This window comes from Pectinophora gossypiella, chromosome 23 (assembly GCF_024362695.1).
Source record: "Pectinophora gossypiella chromosome 23, ilPecGoss1.1, whole genome shotgun sequence".
NCBI classification, from domain to species: Eukaryota; Metazoa; Arthropoda; class Insecta; order Lepidoptera; family Gelechiidae; genus Pectinophora; species Pectinophora gossypiella.
Window position 1 is genome coordinate 711,637 of NC_065426.1, and position 24,230 is coordinate 735,866.

At 37.6% G+C, this 24,230-nt stretch overlaps 2 protein-coding genes across 9 annotated transcripts in view; both read right to left on the minus strand.

Moving 5' to 3' along the window:
* The window catches only part of LOC126377320 (S phase cyclin A-associated protein in the endoplasmic reticulum), a 526,515-nt gene that overhangs the window by 235,036 nt on the left and 267,249 nt on the right, over positions 1–24,230 (minus strand). For both annotated transcript variants that reach the window (XR_007567843.1, XR_007567844.1), the window contains exon 22: positions 10,164–10,247. The gene's annotated coding sequence lies outside the window, so the exon portion shown is untranslated. The remainder of the gene's footprint in view (positions 1–10,163; positions 10,248–24,230) is intronic.
* LOC126377331 (endoplasmic reticulum metallopeptidase 1-like) overlaps positions 1–24,230 on the minus strand; it is a 38,066-nt gene that overhangs the window by 3,981 nt on the left and 9,855 nt on the right. For 2 of the 7 annotated variants that reach the window (XM_050025022.1, XM_050025021.1), the window contains 18 exons: positions 23,399–23,464; positions 22,352–22,405; positions 18,491–18,607; positions 17,541–17,721; positions 17,170–17,331; positions 16,518–16,645; positions 15,826–15,924; positions 14,522–14,666; positions 13,726–13,877; positions 12,473–12,617; positions 10,428–10,548; positions 9,025–9,127; positions 6,587–6,779; positions 5,352–5,533; positions 4,044–4,184; positions 3,139–3,356; positions 2,325–2,339; positions 829–947 (listed from right to left, as the gene is read on the minus strand). In XM_050025022.1, coding sequence (XP_049880979.1) covers positions 829–947; positions 2,325–2,339; positions 3,139–3,356; positions 4,044–4,184; positions 5,352–5,533; positions 6,587–6,779; positions 9,025–9,127; positions 10,428–10,548; positions 12,473–12,617; positions 13,726–13,877; positions 14,522–14,666; positions 15,826–15,924; positions 16,518–16,645; positions 17,170–17,331; positions 17,541–17,721; positions 18,491–18,607; positions 22,352–22,405; positions 23,399–23,464 — 2,341 coding nt within the window. The remainder of the gene's footprint in view (positions 1–828; positions 948–2,324; positions 2,340–3,138; positions 3,357–4,043; positions 4,185–5,351; positions 5,534–6,586; positions 6,780–9,024; positions 9,128–10,427; positions 10,549–12,472; positions 12,618–13,725; positions 13,878–14,521; positions 14,667–15,825; positions 15,925–16,517; positions 16,646–17,169; positions 17,332–17,540; positions 17,722–18,490; positions 18,608–22,351; positions 22,406–23,398; positions 23,465–24,230) is intronic. The other 5 variants (XM_050025025.1, XM_050025024.1, XM_050025026.1 and 2 more) reach the window with 4 other exon arrangements.

Consider the following 24,230-nt stretch of genomic DNA (forward strand, 5'->3'; position numbering starts at 1 on the left):
TTAGTGCGACAGAGTCCTAAAGTGGGTACATTATATTGCTCATGACTGTACTATACAGTAAAGAAATCATTTAATCAGTTTTAGGCGGATGAGACGTTCGTTATGTAAAATTGACGATTCAAAGTGTAACTATGTTACCTACTGAATAAAGATATTTTTGAATTTGAATATTATTATTAATCATTAATTATTTAATAGCCCTAGCTGTCCCACTGCAGGGCAAAGGCCTCTCTCCTTCCGAGAAACTGTGAAAAGCATACTTACAATACAAGGAATAAAAATAAAATTGCTATTCAAAATTATAGATTAAGTAAATGAAATTCATCTTTTTTGGGGTTATGTACGTTTTTACAATAAAATACTAGACATGTTAATTTTGTCAGAAAATAGATTTAAAGCTCATGTGAAGCTCCCTTTATGTAAAAAGCCTTATTACAAGATTAATGATTACCTAAATGATAAAAATGACTGGTATTAAATGTGTTCCTCTAGTTATTATCAGCCCTGGTGTCAGGGTTACTATTGAGGTCTCACTTACATCAGTAAGTAGTAACCGGGACCAACGGCTTAACGTGCCTTCTGAAGCATGGACCATCTTAATTTCCGACAATCAGGTGATCAGCCTGTAATTTCCTAACCAAACTAGGAACCAGAAAGTATTTTTTGTGATATGTCCCCACCGGGAATCGAACCCAGGCCGGGCGTCGACGTAGAGGATTATATTTGAAAGAATTAATCGACCCTAGTAGGTCGATAGCGATAAGCGCTGATTGAGGGAAGTCGTCGACCACGCCAGCGGGGAAGGATAATGGTAGGATGTTAAGTTACCCGTCATAACGAAGTTGAAGGTGCATGTCTCTCCGGTACAAGTCTTAGATGTGACCCGCACTGACGCCTCCGGAGTGAAGGGCGCCGGCGGACCCGTCGACAGGAACAGGCTCTCTCGGCTGGAAACGTAACGTAATCATTATTTGTGATCTCTATAGTCATCGTCATTGTTACGATCACAGTCAGCATAGTCAGAACTCATAATCATCACAATGACCAACGACAATGGATATCGTTACAATCGCTATTGTCACAATGACTAACGTCACTATCGCTATCGTCGCAATCGCCATCATCACAATCGTCATCGTCACAATCGTCATCGTCACAATCGTCATCGTCACACTCGTTATCGTCTTACTCGTCATCGTCACAATCGCCATCGTTGCAATGGCTATTGTCACGATCGCCATTGTCACAATCGTCATCGTCGTAATGGCCATCGTCACAATGACCAACGTCACAATCGCCATCGTTACAATCGTCATCGTCACACTCTTCATCGTCACACTCGTCATCGTCAAAATGGCTATCGTCACATTGGCTATTGTCACAATCGCCAAAAAAAAATCAAAATTATTTATTTACCAAAAATCAATACAATCCTCGTGTTTGGGACAACTCATTGTCACAATCGCAATTGGCGATCACAATTGCGAATGGTGATTGTGACTGTCGTCATCAGAGTCGTCATCGTCATTTGTATCACAAAATTGACGATGGCAATTACTATTATGATTTACATTACCATCGTCAACGTAATAATAGACATCATGCAAATTGTGTCAACATGCAAAATTAGTATCGGCCTAAATTATAATAATCTACTACATCACATCAATAATAATATTAATATTAATTAATAATAAATAATATAATAATAATATTATTTCTAGTTATAAAATGCATTACTCATATACCTATTTTAGTGCTTGTAGGAAATTGTCTCATGATTATATTTTATTAATACATGTATAATTAATAATTAATTAAAATTAATAATACAATGGTGCTGTCTCCCGTATGTACACACCATCTAATGTTATGTTGTTATACCTGTCATTTTCTCTCTGCTAAAGATGTACAATACAGAAGATACTTACTGATAAATATTTTTAATACATACATACATACATAAACTCACGCCCGTAATCCCTAATGGGGTGGGCAGAGCCACAAGTAATCAAAGACAACTTGCAGCCACTGTTGATACGAAGTCCAAAGATGGATATGATGAACCTTTTGGTGATAAGGGATCAACCTATCGCCCATAACATTAGTCCATCATGTTAGAGGACACAATCCCTCTGTCGGTTTTTACGACATGCCCGGGAAGAGAAGCAGCTGAACGTGTTCTATGTTTTTTATATGCTCCCAGAACAGCATAGAAGCATAATATTTTTAATTAGGTTATATAATTACTCTAATCTACTTTTTCTACTTACTCAACTCTTAAAAAAAAAAACTATATCCATTTTAAATCAAACAGTACTCACGCTAGCGCTGTCAAGCTGAAGAGGAATAAAAAAGTTATTTATCTTCTCAGTTATAAGTCGTTTTCATTAAAAAAAAAACTACAATTTGTATGAAAACACAAAGTTATGACCTCACAATAAACACTTGTGTAACGTTCTAGGCGCAGAAAACCTAATTGGGTAGTTGCCTAGGTCATAGAAAAATTAAAAAAATAAAAATAAATAATTATTAATAAATAATTATTAATTAAATCAATTTTGATTAAGTGCTAAATAAATAAAGACAGATCTAAAGGTGACAAAAAACATTTTCTTTTTTTCTATTTAACTTATTTATGAATTTTAATTTAAAAAAATGTAATATTTTTTTATTTTATGACATCACAACACCACAATCACAATCAGATGATCAGCCTGTAATGTCCTAACCTAACTAGGGATCACAAAGTGATTTTATGTCCCCACCGGGATTCGAACCTGGGACCTCCGGATCATGAGTCCAACTCTCAACTACTGGACCACGGAGGCCGTTAAGCGAAAGCGGTGTGTCGGGATCGTAGTAAGTTGAATTTGTCGTCTCTGCCTAGCCCATCGGGAAATAGGCTTGAAGTTATGTGTGTATGATAATAATATACACAACACCATTCTGAGTGTGTTTGCTGATAAGTGGGACTCCCCATTGCTGCGCCGATGGGTGAAGCTCCACCTCTCTTAAGTTTTCATTTGCTCTGTTTTATACTAACCCTAGCTTTAAGTTTGCATTGTTACTAACATCTATGGACCTGTGTCTGAAAATAAATAATTTGAATTTGAATATGAATTTGAATATACTCACAGGTAATCGCCAAACCGCAGCCTATAAAGCGGCAGATTGCAGAACACATGTCGCTGGCAGTCGCTGTCGAAATCGGTCCTGGCCACGAGCGCGGCCCCGCGGCTCCGCAGCTCGGAGAGCACGGTCCGCGTGCTGTACGCGTCGTGCTTGGTCACCAGCACCCCGGACGAGCGGGCCGTCACCTCGCCCGCGTAGTTGTAAGTTATTATCTCCGTGTGCTGGGATAAATAACATAAGCTCACGGTCACAAAACCAAACAAACCATCAAACGGCCAACCGGCAACCGCCGTCATCAAACTTCATAAGTTTGGCGGGGATGATTTGTAAAGCTACCATTTAAGTTTTTCATTTAAATAAAAAAGGCCGAAAAAAACCTCCACCAACCCGCAGTGGAGCAGCGTGGTGGAGTATGCTCCATACCGCCTCCGGTTGATTGAAAGGAGGCCTGTGCCCAGCAGTGGGACGTATATAGGCTGTTTATGTTTTAAAAAAAGGATCTATTTCTGTTAAAACTCTTTGTTGTAATCCACAATTAGGGTGGTATTGGTGCTAATTCCTGCAGACGCCATCGAATTGGAAAGTAAAAAAAGAAAAACACATTTTTACTAAGTACCTATGAATCGATTTATAGGTAATCAAATACAGCATAGGTGTTTTGGTTTTTGTAAAAGTCGCAGTCATCCATAATATAATGGCGTAGTATAATATATGATATGCCTTGCAAATCTAACCTTCTGATAAGATTCCTGATTTGTGAAAAAAGTGTAATGTGCCCGACAAAAATGTTTTGAGAATAAATGTGTGAGAGAAATTGTGGATCCTTCGGGGCCCCCCGAGAATGGGGGCCCTGGGCACGGGCCCCGTGTGCCCTTATGGTGAAGACGGTATTGTGGACAGGTACTCACAAACCAGTAGTGCCTCTGCGTGGAGGGCCCCTCGTCCTGGTAGGGGCTGAAGGGGATAAACATGACGATGACGCAGACAGCCGCCAGCGGCCCCGCCACCACCCACAGCCGCTTGCGGGAGAACAGCAGCTCTATGCCCGACTGGAACGTAAAAATAATAATATATATCTTATAATACGTACTACAAAAATCAGAATCATTTCATCATCATCATCACTAATTTAAGAGCCACGCTCTTGTCGGTGTAGCGGTCTCCATGCTACTTTTTAGGGAAAAATAGGGCAGTGGTTTCCCTCTTGCCTTCCGCCCAATCAATCAAGAATAATTTATTCAACGTAAATTATCATGGATAAACTTGTTGAAGGTCAATGTAACATTTTTGAATTAACATCATTTCGCAAGGCGTTATGGCTGAGGAGGAGAAATGACAAGAAACTGCAACAGCAACACATCTTTTAAATCAATGAGGGTACATTACAAGTTATTTAATAACTAGAGGAACACATTTAATACCAGACATGTTTATCATTTAGGTAATCATTCGTCTTATAATAAGCTAAGTAAGCTTTACATGAGCTTTAAATTTGTTTTCTGACAAATTCAAAATATTATCGTTAATATTACATAAGTATAGGATATTAAAATTCCACGAAACGAATGTATAATGATATTTTTTGTCTATGGCAATACTCTAGATTAGTCTATGAGTGGTGTGACTTTCACTTCTTTTTTCCCGTAATGGCGAAAGGAGTGTAATTATATGTAATAACTAGCTTTTGCCCGCGTGGTGTGTTATAAAAGAGAGATCTTTGTGTTTGTGGGAGTGCATGTCAAATTTCAAGCATGTAACTTATGCAGTTTAGATTTTTTCATACAACATTTTTTTCCCGCTAACTGCCGTTCCCGTGGGAATTTTGCAATATCCTGTTGCAACTAAGCTTTAAGTTTACTAAGTGACCTGCATGCCAAATTTCAAGCGTCTAACTTAAGTGGTTTAGATTTTTCATACAAAAGGATTTTCCCGCTAATTCCCGTTCCCGTGGGAATTTCGGGAATTCCATTCTTAGTGCACCTCTACGGGACCTAAGCTAAGTCCCTTCCAAATTTCAAGTGCCTAAGTTTAGCCGTTTAGGCTGTGCGTTGATATGTCAGTCAGTGAGTCAGTCAGTTTCTCCTTTTATATATTTAGATAATAAACTGTGTCGGAGCTGAATTGCCAAGCTTTTATTTCCATCCCACATAAGCTTATATCCATGATCTCATGACACCCCCCCCCCCCCCCCCCTTTGGATCCGCCCTTGTCCTTACCACAGAGCAGCTAACAAGCACTGCGAGCCCCGTGTTGACGGCTGCGATGACGTAATCCGGCGTGTCCGTGTGCGAGCGCCCCATGATGGGCTGCAGCAGCGCCGTGAACTTGAGGCTGAGAGACAACAGGAACATTGTTGTTGGCAGCGAGAACGTCACCTCCATCAACAGTTGCTGCCACGCTGCGGGGGAGAAGAACCCAAAACCAAAAATCGAAATGACGCACTTGGAATTAAGGATGACGTCGTGCGTGACGTAACCGTCATGACGTCATTTTGAAGTAAATGACACAACAAGATAACTTAAGCCGCGTCGTCAGAGGTACATCCATCGCAAAATAAACTAAGTACCCACACTTCACCGAGCTTTTTGTTAGACCAACGTAATAGGTTGATGATAGGAGCTAACTGTGTTAGTGAAAACTGCACTTGATAAATAAAAATCATTAATTTTCAAAATTATATATCAAAGACGTACTTGGAATTAATGATGACGTCGTGAAGTAACCGTGATGACGTCATTTTGAGACAAAAACACCAACTTATATACAACTTCTATATCAAGAAAATGGCGGGTACATAACATACATAAACAGCTTTTGTATATACGTCCCACTGCTAGGTACAGGCCTCCCCTCAATCAATCGGAAGGGGTATGGAGCATACACCACCAGGCTGCTCCACTGTGGTTTGGACGGGCAACATCTAATCTATAATAAATTAATAAACTAGTGTTGCTTGATAATCGACTGTATATCGATTAATAATCGAATATTACAATATAGTGGATTATATCGGAGTAATCGATTGAGATATAATCGATATAATAGATTACGATTATATTATCTATCAATTATTAGATCGGTTAATTTATTAAAATTGATATAATTGTAGAATTTTTAACATCGATATTTAAATTAATTTGAGGAACATTCCGAACATTCCGATATCAAAAACATAAAACATAAACAAGCGGCAAAGAAAGAGGGTAGACAGATATGTCTGCCCGTAGAAAATTATGGATCTACCTACTCCACTCCAATCTCATCAGTCATCCCGTGATCATGGCACTTGCAACAGTGTCGAAATATCGGGAGTCTCATATCCCCATTTAAACGCGGTAAGAACCCGTTATTATGTGTTTTAATTATGATAATAACCGCGTAAACTTAAAACAATGTATAATTTGAGGAAAACAATCAATTATTCGGAAAGTCTAAAATAAACAGTACCAACCTGTGAGTTTGATGTATCTGACGAGTGTGAGTGAGACGAGCGACATGACGGACATGATGAGCAGTGGCACGGTGAACATGTACCGCATGGTGGTCACAGCGGGCACGCAGCACAGCACCAGCAGCACTGCCGACAGGAGCAGCCGGGTGGCCGCTTGCGCTTGCAGAGAACGGATCGAACGGTTTAAACCACTCTGGAAATTTACACACACGATTATATTTCGTGGACGCTGACACAGAAAGACAGAGAGAGACTCGAGGCTTGAAATGTGGTGTTGGAGGAAGATGGAAAGAAATAGTTGGACTGAAAGAGTTACTATTGAGGAAGTGCTAGTAAGAGAAGAAAAGAGAGAGAGTAGGAGTAGGAGAAGAGGCAAATATTGAGAGTTATTGAGGACAGAAGAGGCAAGATGATTGGACACTTAATAAGACACGACGAATTTATTAAAACATCAAAAAAGGGAAGCTACAAGGAAAGAAAGAAAGGGAAAGAACAAGAAGAGCTTACATGGAACAGATTAAAGAGAAGGCGAACGTCGTGTCTTGTAAGGAAGTGAAGGAATTGGTCTTTGATAGACATGAATGAAGAATGCTACACCGAAAAGAGCGTGGCTCTTAAATTAGTGATGATGGTTATAATTCTAGAACATACATCATAGAAGGAAAAATTGAAGGACAGAGAGCAAGGCGTAGACCTATAGGAGAACATTTATGAAACAAATAAATGAGAAGGTGCAGGTCGCGTAGAAAGTGAAGGATTTGGCGGGAAGAAGAGAGGAATGGCGATTACTCCACCGACAAGAGCTCAGCTCTTAAATAAAGGGATAGATTATAATTCTAACCATCATCCTCCTGCCTTATTCCACTCTAGGTGTGGGCACAATATGTATTCTTATTCCATTAATTTCTGTCAGTCATCACGATACTCACACCTTTCACACACATATCATTTTTTACCCAATCCATCCACACTTTCTTGGGTCGTGCCCTACCCCCTTTTTTTTTGACGTGACTTATTGTAGATTTGCCGCAGATGGCATTAACTACTTGGCCGGACAAATGGGGAGCGCTGAAGGCTCTCACCCGGTACAACGTTTAAGACAACAGGCCTGAGGGTGCCCAGTTGAGCGCGACCTCGGCTCAGGGCGTCGTCTGAGAGGAAAAATATTTGAAAGAATTAATCGACCCTAGTGGGTCGATAGCGATAAGCGCTGAATGAGGGAAATCGTCGACCACGCCGGCGGGGTCGGTATCGGGGTCCTGAAGTGTTTGGTGTCGCGAGCTGATTGGCTGCCTCTATGGCTAGATCCCCTACCCCTATATCCATCCACATTCATCCTCATAACTTGCCCATTCCATGCTAATCTTTTGCTCAATTCATCAGTGACCGGCGCTACTTTCAGACTTCCTTCAATACAGGATGTTAGTGACATCGTAGCGAAAACTTTAAGGGATGATTCTGACAAAAGCATGGAACTGAAAATAATTTAAAACATGCGAAAATTTTCATGAATTTTCCGACAGGAAAGTCCACTTAATATTAACTCAGAGTCATGGTCGGAATCATTCCCCTCAGTATTCGTCAGTCACTAACACCTTGTATATTCATTCCTAATCTTGTCCATTCTGGTCACACTTCACATCCATTTCAAGAGGCCACCATTCACATCTCTGCCATATGTACTCTTCTTTCATCCGTCTTCTTTGTCGCTCTATATTATATGATTATATGTAATTTCTGTTTCTGTTCTTAATTTTTTATTGGGTAAGTTCGGATTTTTATAGTCATGAGTACCTTTGAAGAGTTTTTTTGTTACTTTTCGCCAAGTACAAGCATCAAATGATGTTTAATTATACATATATACATACATACATAAACTCACGCCTATTTCCCTCCGGAGTAAGCAGAGACTATAGAATTCCATTTGCTTCGATCCTGACACACTTCTCTTGCTTCCTCCACATTCATCAATCGCTTCATGCTTGCCTGTTTCTGTTGCTAATGTTGTAAAATTGTTTTATATGTAGATATAATTATTATAATGTATTTAATATATTGCACCTCTTTTTATTCTTCCGCAGTTACTCTAATACTACCTCTGGGTTGTCTGGAAGAGATCTCTCTTAGAGATAAGTCCACCCTTGTAAACGTCCATTTCTTGTTTGTGATGTAACTAGTTGTTAAGTGCAATAAAGTATATTATTATAAAAAAAACAGCTTGTAGCTATTAGATAAGTAAGTTAAGTTTCTTTGTAATTTATTTTTTGTGGTTTAGAAATATTTATTTATTATTATTGCTTGCTTGTTTTTTGCTTTGTTTAATGTTTAACCCTTTCACGGGCAGATACCATGGGTCATTGATGGTTCATAATAGTATGACACCTTGGAATTGAAACGTCATTAGACGTTCTGTCCTTGAAAGTGTTAATTATAGATACCCGCTTAGTCCTCCAGGCGTCGAACAGCTGCGACACGCAGACGGCAGTGATCACATACGGCATCCAGTACATCGGGACCACGATCCACGGCTGCGACAGGTACCTGCCAGGTAAACAGATTTTTGGTCACAAATACGTCAAATTCATCATCTCCTATCCTAGCATTATCCCGTTTTTCACAGGGTCCGCTTACCTAAGCTGAAGATTTCACAGGTCCGACTTTTTACAGAAGCGACTGCCTGTCTGACCTTCCAACCCGCGAAGCGAAAACCAGCCCAATACAGGTTAGGTCACATACCTCCGACAATGTATTTCTCGGGAATGTGGGTTTCCTCAAGATTTTTTCCTTCACCGTTGAGCACGTAATAATAATTTTTGATACAAACATGATTTCGAAAACAAATTCGACAATCATTGGTTTAGGCCTGTGCTGGATTCGAACCTGCGACCTCAAAGTGAGTGCCTCTGGCCGCCGTGGAGCCGTGGGCTTCTGATATAATAATAAAATAAAAAATAGTACTCTTGGTATATCGGTATTTTTGCCTATTGACACTGTTTATTTAACGGCCTCCGTGGTCCAGTGGTTGAGCGTTGTGCTCACGATCCGGAGGTCCCGGGTTCGAATCCCGGTGGGGACAAATCACAAAAATCACATTGTGCTCCCTAGTTTGGTTAGGACATTACAGGCTGATCACCTGATTGTCCAAAAAGTAAAATGATCCGTGCTTCGGAAGGCACGTTAAGCCGTTGGTCCCGGTTACTACTTACTGATGTAAGTACGTAGTCGTCACATGAGTCATGTCAGGGGCCTATGGCGGCTCAATAATAACCCTGACACCAGGGTTGATGCGGTTGGTAATCCACCTCACAACCCACACGATAGAAGAAGACTGTTTATCTCTCTTCTTGTGTTTGACTTGTAACGAAATGTTATTAATAGAGTTCTGTATTATTATTAAATTTTCAATAAATAGCCATAAAAATCTTTTATTATGTTTCTTAACAGCCTCTGTGGTCTAGTGGTTAGAGCGTTAGGCTCACGATCTGGAGGTCCGGGTTCGATTCCCGATGGGGACATTGTCGAAATCACTTTGTTAGACTGTCCTTTGTTTGGTAAGGACTTTTCAGGCTTGAATCACCTGATTGTCCGAAAAAGTAAGATGATTCCGTGCTTCGGAGGGCACGTTAAGCCGTTGGTCCCGGCTATTAGCCGTAAAAAACACCTCCACCAACCCGCAGTGGAGCAGCGTGGTGGAGTATGCTCCATACCCCCTCCGGTTGATTGAGGGGAGGCCTGTGCCCAGCAGTGGGACGTATATAGGCAGTTTATGATGATATGTTTCTTATGTCTGTCCCGCTTTGTACGAATAAGAAATAAATAATTATAATACATATTACAATACCTGAGTTGCGTGGTGCTAGCAACGCTGATAGGAACCAATATAGCGGTGACCACTATACCAGCCGCCATGCTGACCATGCGACCGACTACCGAGAACAGTAACTCCTGGACTGATGACCATCCTGGAATATAAAACATCATCATCTCTCTCGCGTTATCCCGTTTTTACGGAGCGTGTCTCCAAAGGCGTATCTCCAAAGGCAGGGTCGCCATGTACTATCGGACTGATCGAGGAGATGAGTGAAACCAGTGAATGCTAGTTTTAGAGTGATCATATATTTCTTATTTATTTATTTTATTTATTTATTTATTTGTACACAATGAAACAGACACAAGAAACATACAAAGAAAACAGATAGTACAGGCAAGCTTATCTCTAAACAAAGAGATTTCTTCCAGCTGACCTACGTGACAAGAGAGACTTTCAACGTATAATATTATATAGATAGACATACATACGCGTACAAATTATTTAGAAATTACTTATACTAATATAAGACACAATATTAACCTAAACCTACAAACCACATTTAAATAAATTATAATATAATATATATTTCATAAATATATAAACATATTATATACTTTCTATATTGGTTTATAAAAAATACACACTATATACAATATATATATATATATATATACCTAAATAAATAAGTAAACGCATACAAATACGACTAATGCAACTTAAGCAAGACTCAAATAATAATCCTTCAAGTTCCTTTTAAAACTACCCACCGTGTCACATTCCCGAGTGTCCCTGGGTAGCGCGTTCCACAGTTTGACGGCCTGCACGGTAAAAGAGTCACCGTACATTTGCGTAGAATAGGGGGGAGTTTTCAGGTGCAAGTTGTAAAGGGGACGGTGAGTGCGACCAGATGAGGCGAAATACGTGAAACGCTCCCGCAGGTATCGTGGCGATGAGGGATTATTTAAAACATTATAAAAGATTACAGTTTGTACCTTATACATAGTAGATATAACTTATCTCACTACAATAGCGTGCCGTAAGCGTGGCCAATTATTGGTCAGCAAAAATTTAGTATCGATCGCCATCGACTCGCAAAGAAGAAGACCGCTTACGTAACCTGAAGATTTGACAGGTCCGGTTTTTTACAGAAGCGACTGCTTTTCTGACCTTCCAACACGCGAAGGGAAAACCAGCCCAATACAAGTTAGGCCATCCGAAAATGCATTTCTCGGGTATGTGCGTTACCTCGCGATGTTTTCCTTCACCGCTGAGCACGTGATAATTTATGATCCAATCATGAATTCGAAAACAAATAGGACAATCATTGGTTTAGGCCTACACACAGTATTACAGTTTATTTTGTAATGCTTATTTTTGTTTTTTTTTTATGTTGTATTTTACATTGTATTTTACTAGTTTATAATATAACTGGTTCCCCAAAATTCAGGCATTGCCTAGTTTGGGGACCCCTGTACAACTCCTGTATTTTTTTTAAAAAGAACGTCTAGGGCCTTGTGCCGAGGTTTTCAGGCTATACAGGTTGTGAGAAGCTGCAGTAGTTTTAGGCGGATGAGACGTTCGTTATGTAAAAATCGACGATTCAAAGTGTAAATGTTACCTACTAAATAAAGATATTTTTGAATTTGGATTTGTAATATTTTTAAAATACAAACGTCAAATGTCGCCATTTTGTATCCACAGACTGTAGATAAAATATTTACACCATAAACAAAACAGTTACAGAACAAAAATATGAAACAAAAACAAAAATAAAAAATAAAAATCTTAAAAAAGAACAATACAATACAATACAATACAAATACACTTTATTGCACCAAACTAAAAATAAATAATTACAAAAAGTCTCTTAATTAAGTACATGGCAAATGGCAAATGGCATGGCAAAGAACTTAAATCTTTTTTTAAATATAAGCACATTTCTAGTTTTAAGTAAACGTATTTTTATTTCTTTTATTTTGTGCAATAAAGTTTACTATTAGGCCTGTGCTAGATTCGAACATACGAGCTCAAAGTAAGAGGCAAGCTATGAAGGGATGAAAAACATATTTACTCACTGAGGCCAACCAACCACACGTAGTAGAAGACGCTAGTCACTCCAAACAGTGCGACGATGATATCTATAGCCAGGGCCGCCGACAACGAGTATGTCACGAGGAACGTGTATAGATAGTCATAGTACACTGAGTAGGTGGACTCTTTCTGTAAATTCAAATATTAGTGGTATAAATTCACCATGATATAGCAGCAGCGGTATCAGTAGAATAGAATAGAATATTATTAGTAGTAGGCTGAGCTGTAGACCTTTTAGGGGGCCACAGGTGGCGGATAGTGGAACGGCCATCAGATGTGATGGTTAGCTGCGAATATAAAAATAAGCAGTCCCCGACCAAACAGCGACAGGATTAACAGAACGTAGTGGATAGCTCACTGGGACGGGCTAACCTATAAAATGCTACTTAGGTTCTATGACGATCTTGTGACGTAGCGAGCAGGCGCCGCTACTTCAAAAGCGCACCCCTGATGCCGGGCAGCAGCGGTATCAGTACTGGTTGGAGGCCAAGGAAATTGATTCTGGTAGGGCTCTAGCTAGAACATCACCGATTGAGAAATTGGTCGGCGTACTGCGGAACGGAAGGCGATTGTGGCAACCACCGTTCTGCACGCCCTATCTATGGAGTAATGAAGGCGATTACTCCACCGATAAGAGCGCAGCTCTTAAATAAAGAGACTGAGAAATTCACCATCACATAGCATGAAGTGTTTCCCGGTAATCGCCTATATCATCATCATCACTAATAGGCTAGTTTCCAACTAGTCAAATCAGTTACTTTTTTCTAAACGTCAAAACACGAAATTACAAACACGAAGTAAAAAATAAAAAGTATCAAGACGTTATTAAAGCACATAATAACGGGTTCTTACCGCGTTTAAATGGGGATATGAGACTCCCGATATTTCGATACTGTTGCAAGTGCCATGATCACGGGATGACCCGTCATATCCCCATTTAAACGCGGTAAGAACCCGTTATTATGTGCTTTAATTATGATAATAACCGCGTAAACTTAAAACAATGTATCAAGACGTTTTCATCCAATTACCCGAGTGTTGCTTACTATGGAAATTTTATTTCCCCATTTACCATCAGATTCTGGTACACCTATACATATAAAGGTTCTGTCCACCCTGTTCACGGATCACAAGCGTGAAATTTACACATGTATGTATTCTGATATGTATAAAGTTTCGGCCAAATGATACTGCGGAGAAAATTTCGGTCTTGCGATAATGTAACCATGTCACCTACCTCCACATAAAGGTCTTCAATCTCAGCCACCTCTGTGACTAATTTAAGCAGCATGGTACCAGCATTCTGTACTACTCCCGGCATGAGATACTTTGGGCTGTCGTAACGAGTGTGGTATAAGTGACCCCACTTTATAAAGGCTATGTCCATACCTGTTGGGATTTGAAAAAACATGTAAAAAATGTATAAAAAAGCGTTATACATATTCCCGTTAGGCCAGTAATACAGGTTATTAGCATTTGCAAAGGTGCAAAACATTCCATTGATCACTATTGATGACTTTTTACACTCCGGATGCCGTCCTGACGGATTTGTCGTAGAGGCATCATCGTATTAACACGAAGCTCATTGAAATAAAAACTACAAATAACGCTTATTGTCCGTTTCAAAACCAACATAACATGAACTTTATCAATTCATCGAAACTTAGGTCATCACTAATTTAAGAGTCACGCTTTTTTCGGTGTAGCATTCTCCATGCAACTTTTTTAGGGAAAAATAGGGCAGTAGTTTCCCTCTTGCCTTCCACCCCGCAGAACTCTGTCTGACGCGAGTGAGATGGCACCCAGAGTAGTTTATTTCAAAGCCGCACTAGGACTCCTGTCCTCCGCCTGTTACAGTTACTGCTGCCCTCTGTCAGGTTTCAGGTTACAGTCTTAACTTATCAACTTAAGTACTTATTGAATAAACAATAATTTTAAAATCGAATTTTAGATTCAACGTTTTCGATGAATTGATGTTTCGGTCAAATGAAATTACAGGGAAAAGTATTTTGGTTTGGCTTTGGTTCTCTTACCCCGGATTTTGCCGAAGTCCCTCCAAATCCGAAAGTCGGTGTCGGATGGTATGATCCCTGATGAGAATAGGAACTGCCCAATGCTCTGACCACTTGGACGTGGCACCACGCGCCGATACGCCGCTAGTATGCGGGGATCCGTTACCTGGAAGGGGGTGCAATAAGAATGAAGATGTGGCAGGCCCAACTAGTTGACCAGCTAGTTTCGCCCATATCCAACAGATGGCGCAAACTTCATTCAAAGCAGTTCTGAATCGCGCTAACGAAGTTTGCACAGCGCGACGCTTTTATATTCAAATTCCAATATGACACTGTTGTATACTGAATACCGAAGGGGTATATGAATGAATGAATGAATGAATGAAATATTTATTTCAGATATTTATCCATATTTTGTTAGTAATAGAAGATTATATCTAAGTTAGTAAAATTTATAATTTTCATTGGATGTCACATGCATGTACATCCAGTGAGTGAGGATGGGACTGTCCATCCTTTGTGAGACCACCTTCAGGAGACTGTTGCTGCTGCCCCGCACTCGCTCCCACAGAGAAGCCACACGCTTGCGTAGAACAGCCTGGAAGCCATCAGTGCTCCAGGAGGCGAACATCCCCGAGGCACTGCAGCGCCAGGGCAGCCCCAACAACCCCCTGAAGGCGTTATTATATTGAACGCGCAGAGCACTGAAGGTCTTTTTGGTGTAATTGCTCCAAAGGTTGCACGTGTATAAACTCTGGCAATAGCTTTTGAACAGGGTAACCTTCACCTCGTAAGAACATCGTGCAAACCTACGTGTATATGAAATGTTAGTTTTTTTTTTTTAATTATTTTAATATCATACTTTTGTGAAGGAAAATTCCACTTGATATTAACTCAGAATGATGAGCTGTTTCAGCTCCCACTTAATCTTCCCCTCAATATTCAATACGGTATCATTAACACCCTGTATAAAATATTACAAACCGACGGTTCCGACATCAAATATAGAAACAAGCGGCAAAGAAAGAGAGTAGACAGATATGTTTGCCCTTAGAAAATGATGGATCTACCTACTCCTTCAATTTTATCAGTCGTTCCGTGATCATGGCACTTGCAACAATGTAAATATCGGGAGTCTCATATCCCTGATTAACGCGGTAAGAACCATGTGTTTTAATTAAGTATTACAAATATTTAAATATATACTTCATAATATTACAATATAGCCAACAAGCTAATAAGCAATTATCTTTAACCTAACATTAAACTAAGTACTATAAAATATGACTTTAATAAATGGAGATATGGTAACAATCAGCCCTTACCTGGAAGATTATAGGTTTTCCATTCATACCGGCTGCGTCCAAGTTGATCACGTCAACAATGTTCTTGGACCAAGCGTGTTGAAGGAACGCGTGGCTACCCTGAAATATACCAAGACACATGGTTAGGTTCATCATCTATAATAGGCTACTTGACAAAGTAGTCAAATGACGTCATATTGTAGTTTTTGACGTGACTTATTGTAGTTTTGCCGCAGATGGCATTAACTACGTGGCCGGACAAATGGGGAGCGCTGAAGGCTCTCACCCGGTACAACATTTAAGACAACAGGCCTGAGGGTGCGCAGTTGGGCTCGAACCTCGGCTCATGGCGTCGTCTTAGAGGAAAAATATTTGAAAGAATTAATCGACCCTAGTGGGTCGATAGCGATAAGCTCTGATTGAGGGAAATCTTCGACCACGCCGGTTACGAAACGTAAAAACGAAAGTTTTCTTTGGAGTTTGTACTGTACTGTGACGTCATCAATAAAAGCTGTCAAACGTTGTAGTCATTGTTATATAATTCATAAATAAAATTTGAAAATAAGTTGAAAAGATAAAGATTTTAAGATTCTTTTTAGTTTTTATTTTTAAAGTAAAATGAGATTGATTTTTGACGGCTCCATAATTATAAGGTCGGTAATCTACCTCACAACCCACACGATATAGAAGAAGCATCCGGCACATAGTATTACCTGTAAAGGATTTTCTTCAGCGCCATTGAACAAGAAGACCACGTTGTGTTTCAACCTCTGTTGTCTTCGTGAGAGCCTGCTGAGGGTCTCAATCATGACCGCACAGAATATCATGTTGTCCGATGTACCTGTGACATAAGGTTTTATTTAGACTTTTCCAATCGTCTTCTTGTTTCAAATACTGGACTGGGAACAGAAAGAATGCATCAGCTACTGTCTCCGAGAACATGTAGTAAAAATCGAAAGATGGATTGTGTCCTTTCTAACATTTTGAACTATTATAATGACGGTAATTACGATGGCAATGATGACATTGACGGCGACAGTAATGATGGTGATGACAGTGACGTTGGCGATGATGACAATGATGACGATGGCAATGATGATGAAGACAATGACCATGATGATGACTACAATGACGACGATACTAATGTTGACGTTGACGATGATGATGAAGACAAATACAGTGTTGACAATAACGATGTTCACAACGCCGATGTTGGCAATGAAGATTTTCACAATGACGATGATGACAATGATGATGGCGAAGATGATCATGACGATAACGATGATGGCGACAATGACAAGGATGATTATATAATCACAACAACAAAAAAGAAATGATAATAATGTTGGAACTTTAGAAGCTCACCTATAGCATAAGGCACGGAGTCGTAGTGACAGTTGACCAGCAGGGTCGAGCCGAGGCTACCGTTGGCGTGCACTCCGCTCTCTCCCTCCAGCAACGCGATGACGTTGGATACGTTCCGGTATACGTTCAAGTGTGGTGGGTTGAAAGCTAACCAGTAGTCGCCTGTGAAGAGTATTAATATCCTATTATAAAAAAGCCACCGCAGCCGAGTTGGTACTCGTAGAACGCTTGCCTCTCACTTTGAGGTCGCAGGCTCTAATACTTCGAATCCAGCACAGGCCTAAACCAATGATTGTGGAATTTGTTTTCGAATTCATGTTGGGTTATCACGTGCTCAGCGGTGAAGAAAAACATCGTGAGTATTTTCTTACCATCAGTCCTCTGCCAGTCGGTCCAAACTGGCAGCCGTCCCTGCAGCGCGATGGCGTCCAGCAGCTCCTTGAGGTCCCTTGTCTTGTTCAGGTGGTACGCGGTGCCGGCCACGCGGGGGCCGTTGCCTGAAGTCACGTTCAAGTAGCGCTGTGCTGCTTCCTCGCTGAACGATTCAGAGTTCTGGATAGATAGGACTTGTAGATTATAATAGGAATAGTGAGTCCGGGAATAGTGCTCGCTTCTGTAATAAACCGGACCTGACAAATCTTCAGGTCAAGTAAGCGGACCCTGTTAAAACGCTAGGTAGAAGATGAGTAAGACCGTCAGTTCAATATCGCGACGTGGGTGACGAATCTTGCGGAGCGAAGGAAAAGGAAAGCACCAGTTCCTGTCTCCAAAAAATGTTTAGTTAGTGCTATGCTGATTCTGATGGAAACCGGTTACCAGGATCCGTCATGCATTTTGGAGTGAACATAATCGCTAAGCCAACTTTTTCGATAGTTGCCAAAGATAATAGGTACTATAATCATGGGAATGCGGCCATTATGACTCAATGGAGTATAGTCAACACGCTCATCCCGAATTGACAAGAAATAGGGGTTCGAATCCCATCTGACTACAATTTTTATTTTTTTCTCATTGTAAACGACGGAAGACATGTGTGCATAGTATATGAAGGTATACATATATGACAGACTCAATTAGTTCACAAATTAGTTCCGCCCATACAACATAGATGGCGCTTATCGGTCCTGGAACGCGGTATTGAAGTTCGCATAGCGCGACGCATATATAGAACATCCAACTTATGACTAGCGGCATACTATGCTCTGTTCGGTACCCCGAAACCGTTGGCAGTTTATTTGATTAGATGTTGTTGTAATGTATCTGTGGAATCCTAAAATAATAAGATTTTTTCTATCTTCTTTCAGTTTACTATAATACTCACATCAATCTCCACATCTCTCTCATGCACGACCCCAGGCATCTCATCCTCCACCAGCTGCGTCAGATACCCGAGCAGCAGGTATGATCCCAACAGCAACACCAGCGCCGCACACGGTATCTATATCCACATACTATCTTAGTAACATAGTGGTGCTTATTCCTGTAGACACCATCTAATTTTCAGTTAAACCTGTCATTTTCTTAAAAAGGAAAGGGACGGATGACCGACAGCTGTTAATTTTAAAATGAATGAATAACCAAGGCGAATCAAATAGGTATCACGCTGGTATGCAACCCGTTTGACGTGTGCTGTCAACTTGATTCTGTCTTTTTAGAAGGTTGTTAGGTCTGCTTAAAATTGGCGTGTGTTCCATAAATTTATACCCGTCTCTTTCCATTTCATCGGATAAGAAATTGACAGGTATAACTAAAAATAAAGTTAGATGGTGTGTACAGGAATCTGAACCAGTATTATATAACAGAGTCATAGTCATACAAAAGCAAAGCGATTGTAGAAATCAGATCGAACAGGTCATACAAGGCGTCAGAATTGTTAACGTCACGGCTACGGTTAGTAACGGCCTCTTTGGTCCAGTGGTTGAGCGTTGGTCTCACGATCCGGAGGCCCCGGGTTCGAATCCCGGTGGGGACATATCACAAAAATCACATGATCCCTAGTTTGGTAAGGAAATTATAGGCTGATCCTGTAATGAGCCTGTTATGTCTTTACCAAACCTCCTGACCTCCGGATCGTGAGCCCAATGCTCGACCACTGGACCACGGAAGCCGGTTAGATATATCGATGGAATATCATCTATGCTAGTTTAGAAAATACGAATAGTATCGACAGATCATTCAGATCAATACTATCGTTACACAGCAATATTATTGATACTATAGAGATAGCTGTGTATCGATAGTGTCGATACTTCGACAGTCTTTGCAATAGACTAAAGCAATAATATCGATAGTGTCGATAGTCTGCAATAAGTCAGAATCAATACTATCACTATAGTATTGATCTGATAAACTCTAACGATATAATTGATCTAAATGAGCTATCTGTATTATGTTTTCTTTAAATCATCGATAGACCATCGACCGAGACTTATCGATAAGCAACAATAGTTAACAAAGAAACAAATTTATGAATTAACAAAGCAAAAAATCCATTTAAGCTTTAAGCAAAGGACAGACACAAAAATAATATGTATATTAATACAATTAAATTTAATCATTACAATAAAGAAAGGATCCGTAAAAGCTTTATGTACTCGGAAAAGTACAATTATCCCGGTATAAAGGAAAGTCTGCCAAAGAACACATATACCAGAAAAAGACAACATAAAAAAAAACATTTTGAAAAAACAGAATAAACGACACGAGACACTAAATATATATAATAAAAAAAATACATCACATTATAATATAAATTGATCTCATCACACTTAAATACCTATTTAATCAAAGAAACTATCTTTTTATCTACAATGAGAAAAAGAAAGAAAGAAAAACATTCCACAGAGAAATAATATAATAAATTCATATTATATTTTAAAAATAGAGATATTTTTTTTATAGTATCTACGTACCTACAAAATATAAGTTAAGGTGTACAGAAAAGCCTGTCCATAGGTTTATGAGGCAACTTATTTTTATTATAAAATGTTTATTGTTTGTGTTTATGTTTGTTGTTTACTGTGCCCAGCAGTGGGACGTATATAGGCAGTTTATGTTTATGTTATGTTTATTGTTACTTTGAATAAATAATAAAAATAATAGATTAAAAAAGCTAAACTTTTCTATAAAATACAATTTCATAATGAGGCTACGTTCCCAAAAAAAAATATATAAATGGCACTGTAGAGATTTAACGTGACAATTACCTGTTTTTTCATTCGTCGGGGACATAATTATTAAAAAAAAAAATGTTATGGCAGAGGCATGTATAAAATAATTGTTGTTTGATAATTGAATTGATATTATGTTTTAAATCAATATATTATACCTAATATTATATGTATTCTATTATAATATATTTTACGTATATATGTTTATATGTTTTTACAGTGTTCGTATTTATTTTTTAGAAAAGATATTTTAGGGACCTCATAAATCATAATAGTTTTTAAAAATCTTATAAATCGAATGTAAAACAATGAAATCTATGTACGTGTAGTGTTAATAAAAGTAATGTAACGTATATGTAGTGTAATGTAATATCTAATGTGTAATGGTGTAGATTTAAACATATATTTTTTTAGTTCAATTTTTCATTTATAATCTTAGTCAATTTAAGAAGAATATCCTACAAAACCCCGTACATTTAAATTTAATTAATGAAAATAAATATGTTATACGTCCTTATGAATCATTCGTGAATGAAATTAGAAGTTAGTAATGTCATAATATTATATATATAACACAGAACAGTTTATTAAAGAATATGAAAATGATAATATTACCCAGAAACAAGATTTAGAGATAGTGTTAAATAGAATTAACGAAAAATATTTTTTATCTGCCAAATGATTCAAGAGTTATCGATTTCTGAAGAAATTTTAAATATACCGTAAAGACAAGATTATTGTACTGATACTAAAATGCGTGTAGATATGAGCAATATGGCGAATCGATTCTTAAAATCTATTTCCTAATCGGAAATGTATGTTTTACTCATTTAATAAATACGGATATGCCGCTTACGGCCTAAGCCTCAGCGTTTGGCTTGGCCTTAGCGTTTTTTAAATATTTGTGCATTCGACTCATATTTCAAACTTATCAAATATTTATACAGTTTAGATAGTAATGGTAACGTTATATATAACATTGTAAATAATAAAACCTCATGTCGTTGCCATACAAAGAAAACCACGAAAGCGCCTTTTTGAAGAAATCAGAATCATTTATTTAACGTAATTATCATGGATAAACTTGTTGAAGGTCAATGTAACATTTTTGAATTTACGTCATTTCGCAAGGTGTTATGGCTGAGGAGAAGAAATGACAAGAAACTGCAACAGCAACACATCTTTTAAAAACCAATGAGGGTACATTATAAGTCAGTTAATAACTAGAGGAACACATTCAAGAAGAACAGCATTCGAATATTTTTAGGTTGTGATTTTGTTAACCACGCAATAGACGAGCTAGTTTTAATCCAGGTATAAAAATTACGTCTCTTTTACCCGGATTGAAATAAGTTGTAAAAAATCGAGGTTCTGTTGAAGATAATCACACTTGTATTGGGGTGGTTTCACCTTCAAAACCGGACCTGTGAAGTCATCAGCTTAGGTAAGCGGATCCTGTGAAAACGGGAGATGATGATGAAGAAACTTTTCAAAAAGGCGCGTGATGTGGTTTTTGCTAAAGGTATGGATTTCAAATTGTATGTTAGTCATATTTATTTAATAAGATTTTTTAATGTTTATTTACGCACTTGAAACATTACGAAACTCTTGCATACTCTACATATAGGTAGAGTAACCGCCAATATGGACGTAAAATGGATATACTTTATCTAGAAGTTACAAACTACACAATATCAATGTAACTATAATTACTAAGTAACTTTCGCATAAAAATAAATTATTTACTATGTCTAATAATCCCAGAAATATTTCATAAAATTCGATATTAAACTAAAAAGCTTTTAAAAATATACTTAAATATAAATACCTTAAAAAATAACATTTATAATACCCCTTGATAAACAAAAACAATTAAAAATATTTTTCCCATTTTTCTAAGTCGATATTTCCGACTTCAACAACCAACAACACAAAATAACCCAATTTTTACCTGAAAATCGACGATACAACATGAAATACCCTGATTTTACCAATTCGCAATAGTTACTCACTGATTTGACGGGTTCATACAAATGTGTTCCTTTTCTAGTGACTTCGGAAAACACCTAAAAAAATTGTAACAAAAAACATAAAAAAATAAAATAAAAAAATATATTTAAAAAAACTAACTTAACTAAAATGTGCTATTCGCTCGCCTAATATTTACGTTATAATTGGAAATACGTTTTAAACTATGATCAATAATATTCATTCATTTTTTTTATTATTTTAAGTTAAGTAGGGTAGCCTAACTAACTTTAATACAAATAGTGACTGTTAAGGGCATAGTAACTAAAACCACTTTTTTTCGCGTTTACGCAGGCTAAAACTATGTAAATTCTACTAAAGTATAAAATGTGTTTTAAATTAATATCTGGAGTAAATAATATCAGAATTTGCCTAAAAGAAAGTGATAATTAACATACTTGAAGCCTACTTTCATTCTTAAAGATTCATTTTGTTCTTTTTTTTTTCAAAATTAAACTGCTAACACGATTGAAGAGATTCTATGCCAACAAAATCGAGAGAAGTGTATTACAACTAACTACTGTCTAAGGCTGACTCTACAAAACACTAACACTCGACTAAATATAGCATATTTTTATCTTATAGTGACAAGATCCTACTGAATACATTTATACACAAACCACAATACCTACTGTACTTTTCTCAAGTGTCAGAATGAAAAGATTATTCGATATCTAAGACGTTTACAAATATGTACTTGAGAATCTTGAGATAAAATAAATCTGTAAACAAACTCTGAGCTGATGAAAATATGATCTAGAATGAATGTTAATGATTTAGTTTGTAAGTAACAGCAGTTGTATGATTTGATGAGAGATGCAATATAAATTGTTAATGCAATTCGTCTAATATAACATAATTTTGTAAAATTGATATTTTAGCTGTAAGATTTGTTTTTGTCATATACATGTAAAAAATAATAATAAAAAATGAAATTAATTATGTTTGTGAAGAAAAATACATTAAACAGAGGAAGTGACAGTGAAAAAAGAAGGGGTTAGGATAGTATATAGTATAAATGTGAGATTAACCCGTTGCCAGGGCTTTTCGTCTCGGCCTTCGTCGTACTCGATGGTCGGGACGCCAGTGTATATGTTCTGAAAATATATAAAAATACATTAATTTATTTATTTTATTTAATTTAACAATAAATTACAGGATTTATAAACCCAAGTCGATAATAATTTCATTTAAAAAGATTAAATAAATTAATTACACAACAAAATTTTTAGTTTTACGTTTGTACAATTTACAACATTTAATAAATTTTATTTAAAAAAGTACTTTATTAAACTGTACATTTAAAAAAATGTATCTGTTAATATTTTTACATTTAATAAAAGTGTTCTAAAATTAAATATTATTAGTGACAATAGGAAGTGTCTATGTTAGTAAATACTTAGAACACGATTCATGTTTATTTAGTAAAAATAATTTTGTAGTATAATAAAGTAAGTACAACGGTTCTTAATAAAAATCGTGACTTGTAACGTAGGTAAATAACGTCTCAAATGCACATAATTTGGTAATTTTATTTTTAGCGGTATCTGACTACATTTTATTGTAATTATTGATGATTTATTTTATTGTATCACTACAAGTTCTACTTGTAACAATCGTTATAAAAGCTGCGGTATTGGAAAAAACAATTGACGTGCGTTAGTATTACGGTTGCATTATTTTGACATTAAATACAAGAGAATAGCTGTCAAATCAGTTTATCGGAAACAAATAGTTTATTACCAAACTGTGCCGTGTTTATCTAAACTTACAAGTATACACGTTCACAAGCTACAAGTTACTCACCAGTACGTGTAAATTACGTTTATCAAAAAAAGTAGAGGAGAATAAATATTGACGCTT